Raw genomic sequence first — 18,725 nt, forward strand, 5'->3', positions numbered from 1 at the left:
AATTGCTTACCATTGGTTGGCTTCATTGTCACTCTGATTTCCTTGCTTCTCTCTGGTCAGCAAGTGCCGGCTTTACTTCCTCTTTGTGTTTGTTACTCCGCTGGACATTGCCCAAGTACTGCTTCCCTTGCTCTTACATTGCTCGCCCTTTTCAGAGGTAACTTTTTTCTTTTACTTGCACCTCTTCCTACTACCCCTCCCACATTGTTGATTGCCCTATCTACACTCTCCTCCTACGTTGTTGCTTGTCCAGTCCAGCCCTAACCATTGCTGCTTGGCCCATACACCCTGTAAAAGAAAGGGTCTGTATTAAGGAAGACAGAGAAAAAGAGAGAGAGAACAAGGAAAGGGTTAGGGATGAGTGAAAAGGGGGAAGGAAATGTGAGGAGACAAGGCTGAAGAAAAAGGAAAGCTAGATAGAACAACGAATTTAGAAATATGTAAGCTGAGACCCAGATAACGTTAATGCAACAAATACAACGAAGTCAGGGTGCAGATGTTTGAAGGACCAATAGCACACTAATGATATAGGCATTTTAATACCAGCATGGGGGTTAATTTTCTTTGCTTACATTATGGTACATGACATGTAGACTACACCACTGACATGGATGTCAATTCAACAAAATGCCACAGTTGCGGAAGTGACAACACACTGTTTGACTGCTGATGAAATCAAAAGCATTAACTTGTTGCCCATTTGTAACCACTCACTACCTTTCTTTATACTCCTGTGAGTCGGGGGGTGGTAAGGAGTAAAAATTACAGAGTACACAGGTCATTTGGAGCAATATTTTCTTTCTCCTTCTTTTGCTGCCTTCATGACTTCTCCGAATAGGGATTCAAGAATTGGGCCAGGATGCTCTAAATGGGATATCATGGGTAGCAGGTGCCACCCTAGTTGATGTTCATGAAGAAGCCAGATCATTCTGAGGCACTCAGCAGAAGAGACTCAGAAAAACTGTCCAGCAATTATTGTTAACGTGGAATATAAAAGGGATGGTAAAAGGTAATGCAAGAATGGGCACAGGAGTGACTGAAAACCAGGATAAAGAACAAAGTCAACCAAACTCAATGATGAATTATTCTATAGCGAGCTCTATCAGGCCTCCTGTTCTGAGGCTGCAGGTGCCTCATCCTAGACAAAGATTTTTCTGAAATCCCTGAAATGAAGATGCTCAGAATCATACCTTCTTTTAATGAGTTATGTGGCTCATGAAGACTATGTTACTCCAAAAAGTGAGAGGCTTTCCAAAATGGCAATTGCTGTGGTTCGATTAGGCCCACTCTACTAGTGTGTGAGTGATGTGCAGTATGACACACATTTTAATGTTGTAGACCACTTCATGGACGGCCAACATGTTTCATTGCCAGTTATATATTAGTGCCAAGTTCATCAGGGCAACCGGGTCAAAAATCACCTCCCTGGACATCTAACAACAAAAAGAGTGACTTACGGGAGCCATGGGTCCACATACCAGCTCCCACTGAGTCTTAGGGATGTATATCATATATACTTTCTGTCGTTTCATATAGCACTGTCGTTGCTTACAACTTTATCGCACTCCCCAGGGACTCCAAACAGTAGTTCAAACCGGGTTGGGTTTGGAGTGGTCTACAATATGCTGTGTTTTTAACCTTGTGCAAACTCACAATTCGAAACAAAAGTAAAAAGGTTGTGTGTGAGTCTAGCCCAATTTTAATAGAGACTTCTTGAGTCTCATTTTTTCACGGGTCTTGATTCTCTCTTCTACACTTTTTTCCTTCGCTGGATACATCACATTTGTTTTCATTTGAGAAAGTTATCGATGATGACAAAAACGTGGGCAAGCTGGTGAGAACCTATTAGTAGCTCCTCTAGTGGTGCGCACGTGAGATACTTTCTCTTTTCTCCACACATTTTTTGTAGTACACATACACTTAAACTTTGGGGGTATGTTATCTTTTGAGTGAATTGACTGACCACTTCTCTTTCCATCCCTTGTTTTGCAACTGTTTTGAAATCAAGTGAGCAAGGAGGTTTCGGTCATACTGTGCTACTGAATAGCTGGCCGTGGGTAAAGATAAGAATGTCTTCCTCATTTTAATCCTTTAGACATTAAATTATTGAGAAAGTGCCTACTAATGCCAGATATTTGATGTATGGATAGATGTTGACTGGAGGGTGATCGGGCACATTCTTGCCGTCTACTGCTCCTCATTGAAAGTATAATATTGGACGAGAGACAGACGATGATCTGTGTTGTCAGCATATGAGACCACCACTAAGCCTGCTAGACTGATGATATCAGCTAGAGGATGCATCTATACATTGAAAAGAGTAGCGCTCAAAGACAAGCCTTGAGGAACTCTACACTTAAGCTGATGTACTTCTGAAAGAGACTGTCCCTCCAGGACTTGAAAGCTTCTGTTTTCCAGACAGGAGACCAGCCAACTCAATACTTTATCCTTTAATTCCTAACATCTCCAGCCTGCTTTGCAGTATCCGGTAGGAAACCGTGTCAAAGGCTGCACTCAGATCTAAAAGGATGAACGCAGCTGAGCATTCTTGGTCCAAAATTCTCCTGCGATCTTCAGTGGCTGCTAGAAGAGCTGTTTCTGTCTTGTATCCTGTTCTAAATCATGTTTAAGTTGGATGTAGAAAATCATGAGATTCCAGGAAGTTGGCCGGCTTGTTATTGACTGACTTCTCTAGAATTTTGGTTACACCTGGAAGCAGAGAGATAGGTCTATAGTTCTCTGTCTTATTGGGATCTAAGAAGGGTTTCTTTCAGCCGTGGATTGACGATTGCGTGTTTCCACCGATCGGGTACCTGAACTTTTTCAAAGGAGAGGTTAAATAAATTGGTCAGAGCTGATAGAATGATATTACCCCCTTTCAGTAAGATGTCAATAGGGACGGGATCTAGAGGAGAAGCTGACTTGACTGTCTTTCCTATATTTTCAATTCATTTGTTTTTTAGTTGAGAGAACATACTCAAGGCATGCATACATACAAGTGTTTTCTGCTGCCTCTCATCATTCATTGTGTGTCTGGCATTGTGTTACTCACATTTTGCTTCCGCCCACTATTGCATATAGAATGTGGCAGACTCAGCCTACCTACATAAGCCACTGTAAACTTCACTTTGAGTGACTGCATTTGCTCTCTCACAAGGAGCACATCCGTACACTAGCTACTTCCCTTGAGAGCCAGTGTTTTTGCTTTTAATTTATAATTACATTAGTGTTGTCTTTATGTTTAGAGCCTGATGTGATAGCAGGACACTTCTAATGCACATTCCAGCTTTATCAGATTCAATCTCCTGCCAATGCTGTTGTAAATCCCTTTTAGAGTGTTTTCCTTTTCTGACTGCTGCTATTTCACAGTGTATTACATTGAGTCCATTTAATCCTGTTCTATATTTTTTGTATATGACTTCCTCTTTCTACATCTTTCTTTCTTTCTTTATTTCGTTCCTTCCGTTTTTCTTTCTTCCCTTATCTTCATTTCTCTTTCCTTCTTTCTGATCATCTTTCTTTTTCCTTCTTTTTTGCTTCTCTTTCTTTCGCTTTTTAACTTCTTTGTTTCCTTCTTTCTTTAATTCTTCGTTTTGTCATTACTTCTCTCTTTTCTTTCTTTCTTTCTTTCTTTCTTTCTTTCCTTCCTCCCTTCCTTCCTACTTTCCTTTCTTTCTCTTTTTATCTTACCTTTCCTTGCCTTCTCTTTCTTTCTTTTCCTTCTCTGTCCTTAATTTCCTCCTCTTTCCTTCCTTTCCGCTTGAGCACTGCACATGGGTCTTTTTTTTTTCATTTTTCCTCTTTACTTCTTTCCTTTTGTTCTAACTTTCCTTTCCTTCTCTCTTTCCATTCCTTCTTTTTCCTTTGCTTCTCTCCTTCCTTCCTTCTCTTTCCTTTCTTCTCTCTTTATGTCCTTCTCTTTCCTACTTTTGCTTTCTTTCATCATTGCCTTCTTTCATTCTTACCTTCTTTTATTCCTTCTTTTGCTTTCTTTCATTCTCTTTCTTTCCTTCTCATTTCCCTGATCTTTCTTTTCTTTTCTTTTCTTACTTCTTCCCTGCTTGGTTTCCTTACTGCCTCCCTTCTTACCATCTTTTTTGCTCCATTTTCTTCTTTCTTTCTTGCCTGCTTGCCCTTTCTTTCTTGCCGTCTTTTTTCTTGCACTCTTTCTTGCCCTTTCTTTCTTTTTTGGCCTCTTTCTTTCTTCTTGCCCTCTCTTTCATTCATTTTTCTTTCTCTCTTTTATTTCTTGCCCTCTTTCTCTCTTTCTTTCTGTCTTTAAGGCGAGAGGCTTGCAGCCAATGCCAGAATGATTGGCGTTTTAAGTAGTTCTATTCAATTCCTGGGAGTACAACTGTAATGGTTATTTTTTAGACCCAAAGTCTTTTTTGCCTGTAGCATTTATTTTTTACATGAGGCCTGGCATTTTCGCAAACAGTAAAGGTTTGCAAAAACCATAACAAAACAAGATTTGCCAGAAGGCTGGCGAAACATGACAGAGCTGTTGGCTTTGCAAATGCTTGTTGTTTTGATGTGTCGATTGATTTGCATGTTTACGTTTTAACAATTTCACAATAAACTATTGTTTCTCAGGGAGGCTCTTATGTCAAAGGAACAGATACCCAAGACTGGTCGGATATTGATTTGGTGCTGTTTAGTGATGCATTTGGGAGTCTGGAAGACTGGAAAAGGAATCTGACTGACGTCTTGAAAGGACTGGAAAAAAGGCTGAAGAGATCTTCATTGATTAGCAGGTCAGGATTTTAGTTGGGCATGGCAAAATAAGATATGTAATGGTAATGCTGAATATAAATTGTACATGCTATCCAATCACATGGCCTCTCTGTGCATACCATCACCTGGAATGTGAATCGAAAACAAATTGGTGATGCTGTAAATATGCTCAACAGTAGGCAGGAACCACAACCATGACCATGACAACATACCCTTTGAAACTGTTAATAATGAATGTGTACTGAGCAAAACATGACAGTGGCGTTGCTGGTTGGGCAAGAAAAACACAAATTGAGAGCACTATCTTTGTAAATGAGCCACATCTCTAGTGATGTGTGATGCACATGCCTCACTAACTATGTCAGCTTGAGCACAGCACATGGGTCGGTATAGCACCAGAAATCACATCTGATGCAGGGAGTAGCACTGCGTCATTAGAAAGTCTATCACAACTCCACAATCAGATGTAACAGCTGGTGCCTTCATATAGATACATTATATTCAAGGCAGTTCAAAAATCATATTTGCTCATGCAGATCAGCTATGGAAACATTACAATGTAACCTAGGCGACCATCTGACCAACATGGCACCAAATTTCACATTTTGCTAGCCGCAAGGAATCTGGTAGAAAGTGTGAATATACCCATGTCTGGACATGATGACGAAGCTTGGTAGGAATGTATTGTGGCTCATTTTGATTTCATTGGTGGTTGAGGTATTTTGTGAAAGAAATTCTCTTAGTTGTAATTAGCAAAATAAATAAGCTTATTTTAGGAAGCAGATTTTCGCTACTGATATCTGAAAAAATAGCTGTAAAGATGGCCAATGGACAGCAGATCCCCCCACACCGGCACATACAATAGGTGTCTTGCCGCGGCCGGGGGCGGTAAGGATTTTTTCCCAGCAAGGTGTACCAATGAAACGGTGGCATGTGCCATACTGACTGGATATCCTGCCACACCTTATGAAAAAATAAGACAGTCTTAAACCGTGTGTGCTAAAAGTAAGCTGTGCCAAAAAGAAAAGGTCTAATACTCTGGAAATAACCTGGCAAGTTCGCAGGTGCTTGTCCCAAGAACCTCAAACAGTCTAAACATAAAAGCCACTAAGAAATATCTCCCTAATCATTGACGTGCCAACCCTCCCTCCCCCCACTACGTGATAGTTGAAGATACCTTAACACACATTTGGGCTTCTCATATTGCCATATCATTTTCTGTCAACTGGTTTCAACTCTTTAAAAAAACTATTGCAAAGGTGCAAGGAAATAGACCTAAATAGGAAGAGGTAGCGTGGAAAAATGATCATATTGTAGGTTTTTTGCAAGCTTCTTCATATTAGCAGCCAAAATACTAAATGCACAAAGTATTCCATCAACCATACAAAGATGTACCTCAACCTCTAAAAAGACAAATGCGTTTTTTTAGGTGCTAAGGAGTTTTACGGCGCTCTAGAAGGAATACACTATGAGTATCATCAACCGTCAATTTCACATGTGCTGGTGCCTGCAGAGATGGGGAAGATAGCACCTGACTTTCCACCACCCAATCAGCCGATTAGGTACAATTTACAAACGATACAATACTGCAGCACTCCACATATCACATTATTTTGAGTCTCTTAATTAAAAAATCAATGATCCAGTAATGTCAAAGCAGTCCCAAGGCTCTTCCACAATTTCTTCCTTTATTTTCCAATCCCATGCCAACGCGTTTCGCTGAGGTTACACAGAACCCATCGGCTTCATCAGGGCTCAGCTTGGCTTTACACTATTGCCTCTTGCTTCTCTACCACTTTTTTATATATCCACCACTCTCCTGTATCCTTCGTATCAGATACTATGCGCCATCATAATTGTTAGCCTGATACACTACAGGTTGATGCCGAATTATCAATTGTATTAGGTTTAGCCCTTCCCCTTCGTGTGTTGGTTAAGTGACCTTATGGTGAGCTGGTTTCGTCTATTTCAAGTTCTCCGCATTGTATCCGTTGGTTAAGCCTCGCTCTGTAACTCCGGTCACTTCCCGAGTACAGGAAACGCGTTGGCATGGGATTGGAAAATAAAAGAAGAAATTGTGGAAGAGCCTTGGGACTGCTTTGACATTATTGGATCATTGATTTTTTAATTAAGAGACTCAAAATATTGTGATATGTGGAGTGCTGCAGTATTGTATCACTAAAAAGACAAACCCCAAATTTAAAAACAATAATAAAATATAACGGTCAGTGGCAGAGAAGGCACTTATGCCATTTATGAATCTCTGGATATTAACAGCCTTCGAAAAGTTGCACATTTTGCAGAAAAAATACATATGTATACATTTTCTACTGTCGGTCGGCAGTTGGTAGTTATAGTTACAACCCAGTTTCCATAGGGAGAGTGTTTTTGTTTTGCCAATAACTTAGGCGCCATTTGATGAATCCTCGTAAAAGTTTCAAAACTTCAGCTTCCGGCTTGAAAGTTTAGGGGTGATCTGTCGAGTGGGTGCCGAGAAAAAAGGGGGGAGTCCCAAAACACGTTTTCATCCTACAATTTCCCGTAGTGAATTTAGATACGGCTACAACCCGAATCGCTGAATGGAATTACACCACATTTGGCAGAATCGTAGCTGTTAGTCCAGAGAAGCGCTTTTTTCTGATTTGGTGTGAATCAGTTCAGTAGCTGTTGAGTTATTAAAAGAAATTTAAAGTTGTATATATAGAGAGACACAGAACCTTTGAGAATCTGACAGTTCTTGTGCTCAAAGTTGCCAACACTTCAAACCAGGAAGTGTTGTTAGCCATCTTGAGATTCTGCTTCAGCTGATTCCCCCAACAATATTTGAAAAAAGAGGAGGAGGCAGGGTAGGAATACCCTGACCTCCTGGGCCTCTTGGGTGACCCAGCGGGAACCACGCTTGATCCAAGGCTCCTGCTTAAATTTAAATAATAAATTTCGCTGGCTCCTGCGCTTCTCTATTATTTTGCCCCCTGGTGGGAATGAAATGTAAAGGAGGGGTGGGGCACGGGCTAATTGGAAATAAATGGGGAGGTCTCACAAACCTCTTCTGTCCCAAGGACCACAACCTCCACTGGGCTGATTTGTTTATGGAGGTCCTCACAGATAAAGGTGACACAAAAGCAGAAAGAGGGAAAATAAAGGTGGAAAACGAGCACAAAGAGCAAAATAAATCTGAGAAATGAGCAGAAAGAGGCAGAATTGAGGTCAGAAACTAGCTGAAAGAGGCCAAATAGAGTTCAGCAACGAGCAGAAAGAGGCAAGATAAAGGTCACAAAGAGATCAGTAACAAGAAGAAAGAGGCAAACAAAAGGCCAACAATAAGCAAAAAGAGGCAAAGTAAAGATCAGAAATAGGCAGAAAGAGGCATAATAAAGGCCAGCAATGAGCAGACAGGCATAATAAACGTCAGAAACTAGCAAGCAGAGGCAAAATAAAGGTCAAAAACAAGCAGAAAGAGGAAAAATAGAGGTCAGAATTTAGCAGAAAGAAGCAGAATAAAGGCCAGAAATGAGCAGAAAAAAGGTAGAAAATGAGCAGAGAATGAGCAGACCCCACTCAGGTACTCTCACAGTCACTCAAAGACCCATTCAGACACTCATCCACCCATTCACTGTTGAAGTGAAAAGTGTACACCCACTCACAGATCTAGTCAGGCACTTGTTCACCCACTTACTCAAACTCTTTCTCATCCACTTACATAGCTTTTCCAAGACTCATTCACTGACTCACAGACCCACTCTGAAACTCACACACCCAGTCACAGAGCCACTCAGAGGCATATGCATCTACTCACCGACCCACTCAGACACTCATGCACTAACCTACAGACCTACTTAGACACACCTTCATCCAATCACAAACCCACTCGCAGACTCTAGCACCCACTCAGAGACTCCTGAACCCACTCAGAGACAAACTCAGACACTTATGCACTCATTCACAGACCCAGTCAGTCATGCACCCAGTCACACACCCTTTAAACACTTATGCAGGTACACCCAGACCCACTCAGACACTCTTACACCCAGCCACACAACCATTAAGACACTCACGCACTCAGTCACACACCCACTGAGACACTGTTGCACTCACTCACACACTCATTTTCAAAGTTTACAGTTAGGAAATAGAATTTAAAAAACCTTAGCAATTCACTGAATAAACCAAAGGTTACAAGGATGCTATAATTAAGAACATGAATAAAAATAAAAAAACCTTAGATATGTATGGAAAAAAAAACAATGATTACAGTGACGTTAGAGTTAGGCTCACGTTTCACCAGTGAAATTGAGCAGTTATAGTTACCTGAGCTAACTATAACTTACACCCCCATAATGCACTGCTTATGACCTCACATATTACATCATCCATAGAAGCACCGACACACCCACTCACACTCGTAGTATAGGAGAGTGAGTGCATTACGGGGGTGTAATTATAGTTAGCTCTAGGAGTGTGAGTGGGTGTGTCAGGGCTTCTATGGATGATGTCATCAGTGATGTCACTGACCATGTCATGAGTGATGCAATAATGCAGATCGGCACAGATGTTCAACAGCCTGCTTTCACCCAAATGGTATTTATTTTTCTTTTCTATAAAAGGTGGCGCAGACCTCGATTTGTCTGGACGAAGAGAGAGTTTAAGGTTTTGGCATGAGACAGGTTGGGCTAACTATGGTGAAAGGGGAACAAGTCCAACAATAGGAAAGAAATATTAAGACCCTTATTATGAGATGATTAAATGATGATCTTTTGAAGGAGATAGATTGTGGATGTGGCAGCAGGGCTCTTTATGATTCTTATACATATTTCATTATGAAAAATGTATTCTGGTCTTGCAAATGGAGACTACTGCTCATTTACACATTGAGTGAATTGTTTTCGGTTGGTGCCATGGCTCACCTTAACTTGGTGCACTCAGCGAAGACCAAGGTAGTGAGCCCTATTGCACTGAAAAATGGCTGTCTTCAGAGAAGGCATGAATTATGACAGTTAGACCGTTAATGAGAGACATCCATAACCAAAAACACAGTCCTGTTTTTCGTTGCATGAGCCTGCAGAGGGATGCCTGGGGGTCCTTGGGGCCCTTGTGACCCTGTCACAAGGATTACCCTTCTATATGGTACACAATCTGTGCACTTCCTGGCAGCTTTGTTGCAGTTGATCATCTATTACTACATGAGTGCAGAGGTAAAGCAATCTCTTATTTGCATGGGCTACGCCTCCATGCAAATGAGGTAACAGCCTCTTGTGAACACTCTGGCACACACCTTTTCCTTTTGACTGCACACTCCCTATCACCAAATGTGTAGCAAAAGTGTGCAGCTTTCTCTGTAATACCAAAGTGCCCAGGGGCACAAACAACAGGTGCACCTGCCTGTTGCCACATGGGACACCTTCTGTAATACATGCCTGCTCAGGTGATTACATGACAACTGACTCCAAGAAAGACTATTCTTCACGAAAAATTGAACTCACTCTTGTGTTCCTAATATTGTAGCCTTTAATTATGTACAGCAGTCTGCTAAATGAAGAATAGTGAGAATAAACCATTCATGCACTGCGTTTAACAATGTGCAGAGTTGTAATTGTTGAATGCATCAGAACGGTATGCTCATAAACTGTTTATTATGTTTTCCTTTTTAGGATTATGATGGAAATGAGAACACCTTTTTCACTGAGATTTCAATTTAATTGTTGTAAAAATACTCATATTCATCACTTTGATGTCATGCCTTGCTATGATGCACTGGGACTTCACCCTTCCAAAGGTACTTAATTTCACTTTAGTTTCTACCCAGAGATATAAAGTAGAAGGAATAAGACATCAGAGATGTAGCAGCTTTACAAAAAATCTAGTGTGCAACAATATTTGTATACACTGCTTTTGCTAGATCTTTTCATTATTTTCTTATGACTTGTCCTCCCTAATCTAGACTCGAGTCCTCTGCTCTTTCACAAGCAACCATGAATCTGAATAAGTCCCTTGACTCATAGTAGACGTAGGATTATTATCTAACGTTTGCAATTATACAACAAAAAATTGGCCTAAACTTTTAAACCATTTTTCTAGAGATTTAGGGCCAAGTTACGATGGCGGAAGGACCACCACCGACAGGCTGTCAGTGGCGGTCCTTTGGCCATCTAACCAGGGATCTCGTCCACCAGATTATTATGGCATTTAGACGTGTTGTGGTCGGAAACACCAACTGCCACTGTCCCAACAGGTGGTCTTTATCCGACCGCCTGTCGGAACTTCCTGTATTTCCTGACTGGCGGCGGTGCTTGTCAGGCACTGCCATAGGGATTACAATATCCCTTTCTGCCGGTTGTTCTGCGGCAGTCAAACTGCAGCAATACAGTAGGCAGAAACGGATTTGGGGGCCCGTAGTGGGCCCCCTTTACCTTCTGGGCCAGGGATAAATGCCCTGGGGGGCACCTATGGTGCCCCTTACATGTGGTAGGCAGCACATGGGCCCTGTTATGTAGTGCAGGGATATGTGTGGGGTGTCTGTTTTGTCTTGCCGCAAGTGCTGCAGAGCGCATATAAAACATGGGCAATGCTACCACTGCGGTGGTGGTTGCATCCTAATTTTCCCTCCCTGTAGGCAGGTGGTCCCAAATATTTGGGTGCAAATTAAAGCAAATCTTTCTACGTTTATCGATGATTTAACTAAAATAAAATCAGCTTTCTGGATATGTAAAAACATAAAAGTCTGATGAGGTACACAAATGTGCTATCCTTCCTTGCAAAGTGTTGTCTCAGCAATATTATGTAAAGTGGTCCAAATGGTGTGCAAATTCACCCACAGGGTCTCTTGGTGCTAATAAATCTATTACTATAGAAAATAGCTGAGACAAGGACCAAGATGAGTATCTAATTTGCAGTTGTATTGGATAATGTTAATTAATTGGTAATGCTTACCATTTTTTCTGAAAAAAAGAAGCAGAGGTTTCTCTTCAAGTCAGTCAGAGATGCCTTCAAAGAGTAGTCAGGAGTCCCTTAGAACAACAACCACCAAGCGGGGATTTTTTTAAATATCATGTACTTTCAGTGTGCCAACATTTAAGAAGCAAATGGACAGACTTGGACACCTAGCCAATCAGTTGAGACTGGAGAAACCAGAGGATTGCCAATAAAGGAAAAGATACTTTCGTCAGAGCTCCTTGCACAATATTCTAATATGTCATGGGAGCTGCATAAATCATTGAAGATGGAGTAAGCTAAACAGACTTTAATGATAGATACCACCATTCCAGCTTCTTGAGTGTAGAGAATTTGGAAGTTATGCGGGAGAGATTTATTTATGCCAAGGTACAGAATATTGCAGTAATACATTTGAAATCCAGTCATGGAGGATCCACAAAGAAACTGTTAGAAAGTTTAGTATTTTCCAATACTTTTACTTTTCAAACAAGCAGAAAAAATGGTTTTATGACAATATATAGAGAAAAATAATATCGACATACACAAATATTGCCAAAATTATCAAAAACATAAATAGTGTGACCCTATAATTAAACAGTGTAAACAGAAATATTGAGAATAAAAATATCTTAAATAAAAATACAGAAATAACAAATATCACCCACACATTAAAACTAATGAAAAATAACAAAAATCATTAAAAACTAAATATCGAACACTGGAAAATCATCATATTTCTAAATAAAACACAAAATATTATATTAAATGTATACATTTAAAATAACTCATAATAAAATTAATGTACATTGAAACAAATTGTGAAAACTCTAATTAGCATTTACCATAAATGGTGCAACAAAAAATTCAAAATAGTCTCCAATCAAATGAAAATAAAATACGGTTAACAAATAAGAATGGTTTTCCAGTTAACAAAAGTCTAAAAAGGCCACAAAACACACAACAACATGCTTTTAAAAAAAGAAGTACAGCAAGACAGCATCACTTTGCCTGATTGCAAAGATACAAAAGAACACTACAGCCCTTCAACAAACTACTAAAGACTACAAAATAATCTTAACAATCAATGAAAGCTAACAAAAAGAATAATTAACCTACAGTATTCTGATATAACAAACAATAACAAGCATTGGCATAGCCAATAGGTCTCGCCTTTGGGACCTTATAAGTGTTTAACCATGCAACAGTTGATGTTGTTGCACCAAGGATATTGTGCTGCATAACTAAATACTTACAAGGTCCCAAAAGCGACACCTATTGGCTATGCTAATGCTTGTTTATTTTGATAGCACAAACGCATTTGCAATAGGTCTGATATTTGCGAGAGTTTAAGCTATTGACATTGTAAATGACAATGCCTTTTATTTATCTTTTTTTAAAACACATAAATAAAAGGCATTGTCATTTACAATGCCAATAGCACAAACTCCTGTAAATGCGAGACCTACTGCATTGCAAATGCTTGTTCTTTTTGCTGTTTGTTCATTTTCAACCACAGAGTTGTTCACAAGCATATATGGACGTCCCATGGGCAGACATCTGTATGGACAGATAAGATCAGCAACATTGTTACATACAGTAAAATTAGCAATGGTGTGAAATGCTTGGATTTTAATTTATGGGACTAGTTAGTAGGTAAACAGAACCTCTGGCGCACTGAACGACATCAGTTGCCTGATATGAGCTTCTGAAGTATGATTTGTTATTCGGTTCCCAGTCATTTTGATTTACACCTTCTATGGAAAATGTAAGAATGTGTTTTTTAAATTAGTGCCTTGAGGGCTCTTACATCAGCAGCTGTTCTACTGTATACAAAAAGAACAGGTATAAATGAAGCTGACTAGTTTTCAGAAGTCTGCGAAGACAGATTTAAAAAAAAAAATCTTCAAATATCTGCAAAGTAAAAAAAATAACTATTGAGGTTTTACAAGTTCGGTGCTTAGCAGAAATACTCTGTACACATGCTTGTTTCCTACAAAAACAATTTGTTGCATGTTTCCACCACCTGTCCTATCTACACAGACCCTATCTTACATGAATGCCGAAGCTCACTTCGTTGGGAAAACAGGAACCCTTCTCAATCTGGTTTTAGTTCCGTTTTTTCCACAGAGACAGCACTTTTAGGAGTCACTGAGAGGCTACGCCAATATCTCGACGAAGGTCAGACAGTCGCACTCATTTTGCTGGACCTTAGTGTGGCTTTCAATACCATCTCTCATACACAGCTTATCCACACCCTAAAGTTCTTTGACATATGCGACTCTGCTCTGGACTGATTGATCTCCTTTCTAGACACTCGTTCATTCCACATTTTTTCGACTACAGCTTGCTCCAAAACTTATGCATCACCTCATGGGGTGCCTCGGGGCTTGATCATTAGCCAACTGCTATTCAACCTGTACGTCAGACCTTTGGCTGACATCACGGACCAGACTGGCCTAACTCTTTTCACATATGCTGACGATTCTCAGATAATTTTTTCCCTCTCTAATTCTAACCCCATGGCACCCTCCTGTCCAAAACAAGGCCTCAGTAATATTTCCAATTGGATGACCCAAAATCACCTGAAGCTGAATGGTGAGAAGACTGAGGTGCTCATCCTGGGTAGGCAGAAAGACCTTTGGTGTCCGTCTCACTGGCCAGAGTAGATGGGTAACCTCCCCAAACCAACTAGCCATGTTCGGAACCTGGCCGTCATTGTTGACGACTCACTGTCCATGCACCAACAAACCGTTAAAGTGACAGCGTTATGCTTCAGTATCCTGAAATGGCTCAAGAAAATCCTATGGACGTTGCCTTTCTCCACTCAAAAAACTGTTGTCCATGCCCTCGTTACTTCACGGCTTGACTACGGCAACATCTTATACTTGGGCTCAAATAAGGCTGTGATCCGCAGACTTCAGTTAGTTCAGAATTTTGCAGCAAGACTCCTCTGCAAAATCCCAAGGGCATCCCCCATTTCTGGACACTTGCGGGACTTGCATTGGCTCAGGGTGGAGAACCGTATCAAGCTCAAAGCCCTGAGCTATATGTTTAGAATCAAGGCTGGCACTGCCCCTCAATATCTCCAAGCACTTGTCCGTCCCTATGTTCCTTCCCGTCAAGTACGATCTGAAACCAAGGGCAACTTTGTTGTACCCAAGGTCAAACTTTGCAGAATGGGGGGGGGGGAGATCCTTCTCCTACCTCGGCCCTTCCTTCTGGAATACTCTGCCTTCTAACATTTGCAGAGAAACTAATTATACCCACTTTTGCAAAACTCTTAAGACCTGGCTTTTTGATCAATAACTCCAGCTAACTGCCCCACGTTCTTGTTCTCTGTCCGCTATGGAGCCGGTAAACCCTTTTTGGGTAGCTGAGCGCCTTACAAATCCAATAAATAAATAAAATAAATCAGGGACCTTTAAAGTAGTGCTGGTTCAGCCTTTAATTTGGGAACTATTAAGGTGTACCTTAGTTTTTCAAATGGGCTGGTATAATTGGCTGATAGATAGACTTATATGCCACAATATAATGGAACTAATGCACACCCAGGCACAAGTAGGATGGATTGGGAAGAAATGGGGCTACGCAGACCAACTATTTAAAAAGTTGCATTGTAAGGAAACTTGGGATTTCTAGTGAATTTTGTTAGTGCAGAGTGCATTAGGAAAGACGATCCATAAAAATGGCGCTGTGATAGGAGAAACAACCTGCTCCTCAGAGTAATGAAGCTGGTGGCACAGTCAGCAGCAAGACTTGGCACCATGACCCATATTATTGTTATATTTCCAGGCACAATGTTGACATTATGGGTTTGTATTAGTCCAGGAATGGCAGCAGAGCAGAGATTAATGAGACAGTCTGCTCATTTCACTTAGACAAACTGATGGGAAAACCAGTCCCACGCCAAACCATGACCTCACTCTGAGGCCTACAATGTTCAGTATTATGCTTGATAATTTATTTTGGTACTGTCAGAGCATACACTAATGCACAGCGGGTGTGCAGAGTACTACAATAGCAATACTATGTGGCATGATAAATGACCCAGAGGCAGTATTGCCTCTTCCTTGATCGGCTTCCAAGAGCACCACTCTTCCAATTTTCAGGTTTTTATTTCAATGTTAAAAATGCAGAAGCATCCTCTTGATGTGAGACTGCTGGACCTGTGCCCGGTAAGACATTTCAAGCAATTGGTTCATGTCTGGAATGTCTGGAATGCCAATTGAGCAAAGTAGTGGTTTAATCAATTCTTTCACATAGGTCAGCACTGTATTGAATCAGAGTGCTTCAAGTGGCCTACTTTACAGAGATTACAAGTCCCTTCTCTTTACCTTGCACCACCTTCCAGTCATTACAAGAAGATGAACGTGTACAGCATGATAGTCATTATCGCTGGAGTAAGCGCTTTAGTAATGAGCCGGTCTTCTTCCACGTGGAGTAAAAATTAAACATGTATGTTGTCACTATTTTTGGCACTAGGCCAGACTTCCAGTCAATTCTGTGTTTAAGACATAATGAAATTATGCAGGACATTTTATGCGAACTCCTTAATTTCAATGTCTGTGTTCTCGTCTTTTAACTTTACTAGATTGCCATCAAAAGTGGTTCATTCTTCATTGTGTCTGCAGGCTGGCTGGTGGCTGCACAGAGGACTCACTGCATCCTGTTATGTTCTGCACAGAATTTTTTTGCGGCTACTGCCACTTTCTTTGTCTGAGTTGAGCCTGCCAATGTGGAGGTGGTGTGAAAGGGGGATCCCAACAGATGGGTTCATCGCTCCGTTGTTGTCAGTGACTTAATGCATAGATTTTGTGATGACATGACAAAGAATCGCGGCACCGGCGCTTTACTTTTAACATTAAAAGTAAAGCGTGGGTGCCGCACTATAGCAAAAATAAAGAAATAGAAAAAAACTTTTATTTATTTACTTTTGCTATAATCGCGGCACCCGCGCTTCACTTTTAATGTTAAAAGTAAAGCGCGGGTGCACGTCATACGCGCGCTTGTGTGCGTGATAGTAAGCTGATCACCGCAAAGTAGCATTTCCCAGAGCACCTACTAAATGCCTCGGCCAGACCAACGCATGCACTGGATCAGGCTGAGACCTAAAAATAATGCTACATGTTTATTTCTCCTGATTACAGGTGCATCTTTTACAAGTAGGAAAAACACAAAAAGGCTAAGAAAATATATAATATCAAAAGATAAGGGAGAAGGGACCAGGAGCTAGTTAATGGTCCAGTGTCTGTGCTTCATACTAACCATGAATGCAACAAGGGGGGGACACTGTTCCAGGGTGAGTAGTGCATAAGTCACTACCTCACTACCTACAAAGTGGGGGGACAAACAGGGGGAAGAGAGGTGTCCTAGGTCTGGGACTCAGTGGGGAAGAACAAGTCTTGTTTCCCTCACACACCCTTAAGGATGTCATGCTTCATCATCGGGCAGTTACTCCTCATCGGGCCGGCGCTGCAATGACCTACGGATCCCCCGAAGGGTCAGTTTATCGGAGATATTTTGAGAACTGCCATTTGATGCGTGCGGGTGTGTGGAGTGAGTCCTCAGTAGAGGGTGATTAAGTGCATGCAGAACATTAAAATTGCCTAAGAATTACCAAAAAAATGCTTTAATAAAGTGGTATACTTGGCAGAATAAAAAACCTGTAGTTTGATGAGTCACCCCTTTAGGCGTGATGTGCTCAGGTAACTATAAGGTCGACATGTTTCACGCTTACATGGTCGTAATGATCCTTGGCGTTTAATCAGGACCAGAGTGAAATGTGAAAGTGGTGTTGTGCATGTGAAAAGTAATGGTAGAGGGGTAAGTTTCTTCCCTCTAGACGATCAGTGGGGGCCTGGGACTAAGAGTCCTTTTGTCTGGGCATATCACTAAATAGTAGATTCCACTCCTGATCGTGACCTAGGAAAGATAAACACGAGAGAGAGACTGGTAAGTAAGGGAGGCTGGAAGGTATGTCTCACTGAACACATCTCATGGAAGACGCAATTGTGCTTAGGTGAGAGAGGAAAGAAGGAGCGGGAGTCAGGCCAGTCGGCATAGTGCCCTTCACTCTAGGCACCTTGTATAGTGACACACCCGGAAGCGGAAGGCAGGGAACCAAGGGCCGACCCCCCAGGAGAGCAGCAGCACTTTGGACTCCCCTCCCGGCATCCCCGGGGTATCCGTAATTGCAGTAGTGCCTGTGAGAAATGAGGGAGCCCTGGCTGGGGTCTTGCAGTTTCACCGGTCCTGCAAGTACTAATCTACTGAACTAGAAACAACCACCAAACGTTGCCTGTGGGGAGAAAAGTGCTCCTCAGGCTAATGGCATAGGGTGCCCGCACCTTATTGTGCTAGAGAGAGGGTAACATAAATGGCAACACTCATGAGAAAAAAGCACCAAACATTCTTCTTGGTTGCTTTTACTTACTTTGTCAGCGCAATCCTTTGACGTAGGACTCTTGAAGGACTGCACATGCGTAGGGTGGGGGACGGAGGTTACTCGCATGTGCTGAGTGTTGATAGTGCGTGTGTGTCTATCTTTTTTTTTAACACTTTATTTTTATTGTGATGAAGTGATAGACATTGGAATTAACCAGAGCAGAAGTTATCCTTGATCCAAGGACCTGAACGTCAGCCAATAGAACACAACCATTCAGCCCACATCCCGGGGGCCGGGCGGGTGTGTCTATCTTTACGCGGGGTTGTAATCTCAAGTGCTCAACAATTGTGTGTCTGCACATGGATTGTATTAGGTGGTGCCCTATGAAACCAAATTTTAACGTCCTAGCACCCCTAGTCAAACTAAAAAAAATGTGTGAACTTCTAGCATTCATAGAAAGACTCTTAACTAACAACTCACGCCTACCATATATAGACTCAATAGCAAGAAACCTATTTTTTTTAAACCCTCAACATTACACCCACCAACATTTAATCTGCCTAGAACACAAACTCATAATTTATTAATATGCATTTCTAAATATTATTAAAGCAATTTTTAAATTCCAATCTGTATTTCAAAAAACTGAAACTCAGATTAATAATTAAAATCTACT

At 41.2% G+C, this 18,725-nt stretch overlaps 1 protein-coding gene across 1 annotated transcript in view; it reads left to right on the top strand.

The window, feature by feature from the left end:
• LOC147726875 (2'-5'-oligoadenylate synthase 1-like) overlaps positions 1-18,725 on the top strand; it is a 240,015-nt gene that overhangs the window by 90,549 nt on the left and 130,741 nt on the right. Inside the window, exons 5-6 of the mRNA XM_086963004.1 lie at positions 4,594-4,754; positions 10,383-10,507. Coding sequence (XP_086819130.1) covers positions 4,594-4,754; positions 10,383-10,507 — 286 coding nt within the window. The remainder of the gene's footprint in view (positions 1-4,593; positions 4,755-10,382; positions 10,508-18,725) is intronic.

This window comes from Lissotriton vulgaris, chromosome 3_1 (assembly GCF_964263255.1).
Source record: "Lissotriton vulgaris chromosome 3_1, aLisVul1.2, whole genome shotgun sequence".
Taxonomy (NCBI): domain Eukaryota; kingdom Metazoa; phylum Chordata; class Amphibia; order Caudata; family Salamandridae; genus Lissotriton; species Lissotriton vulgaris.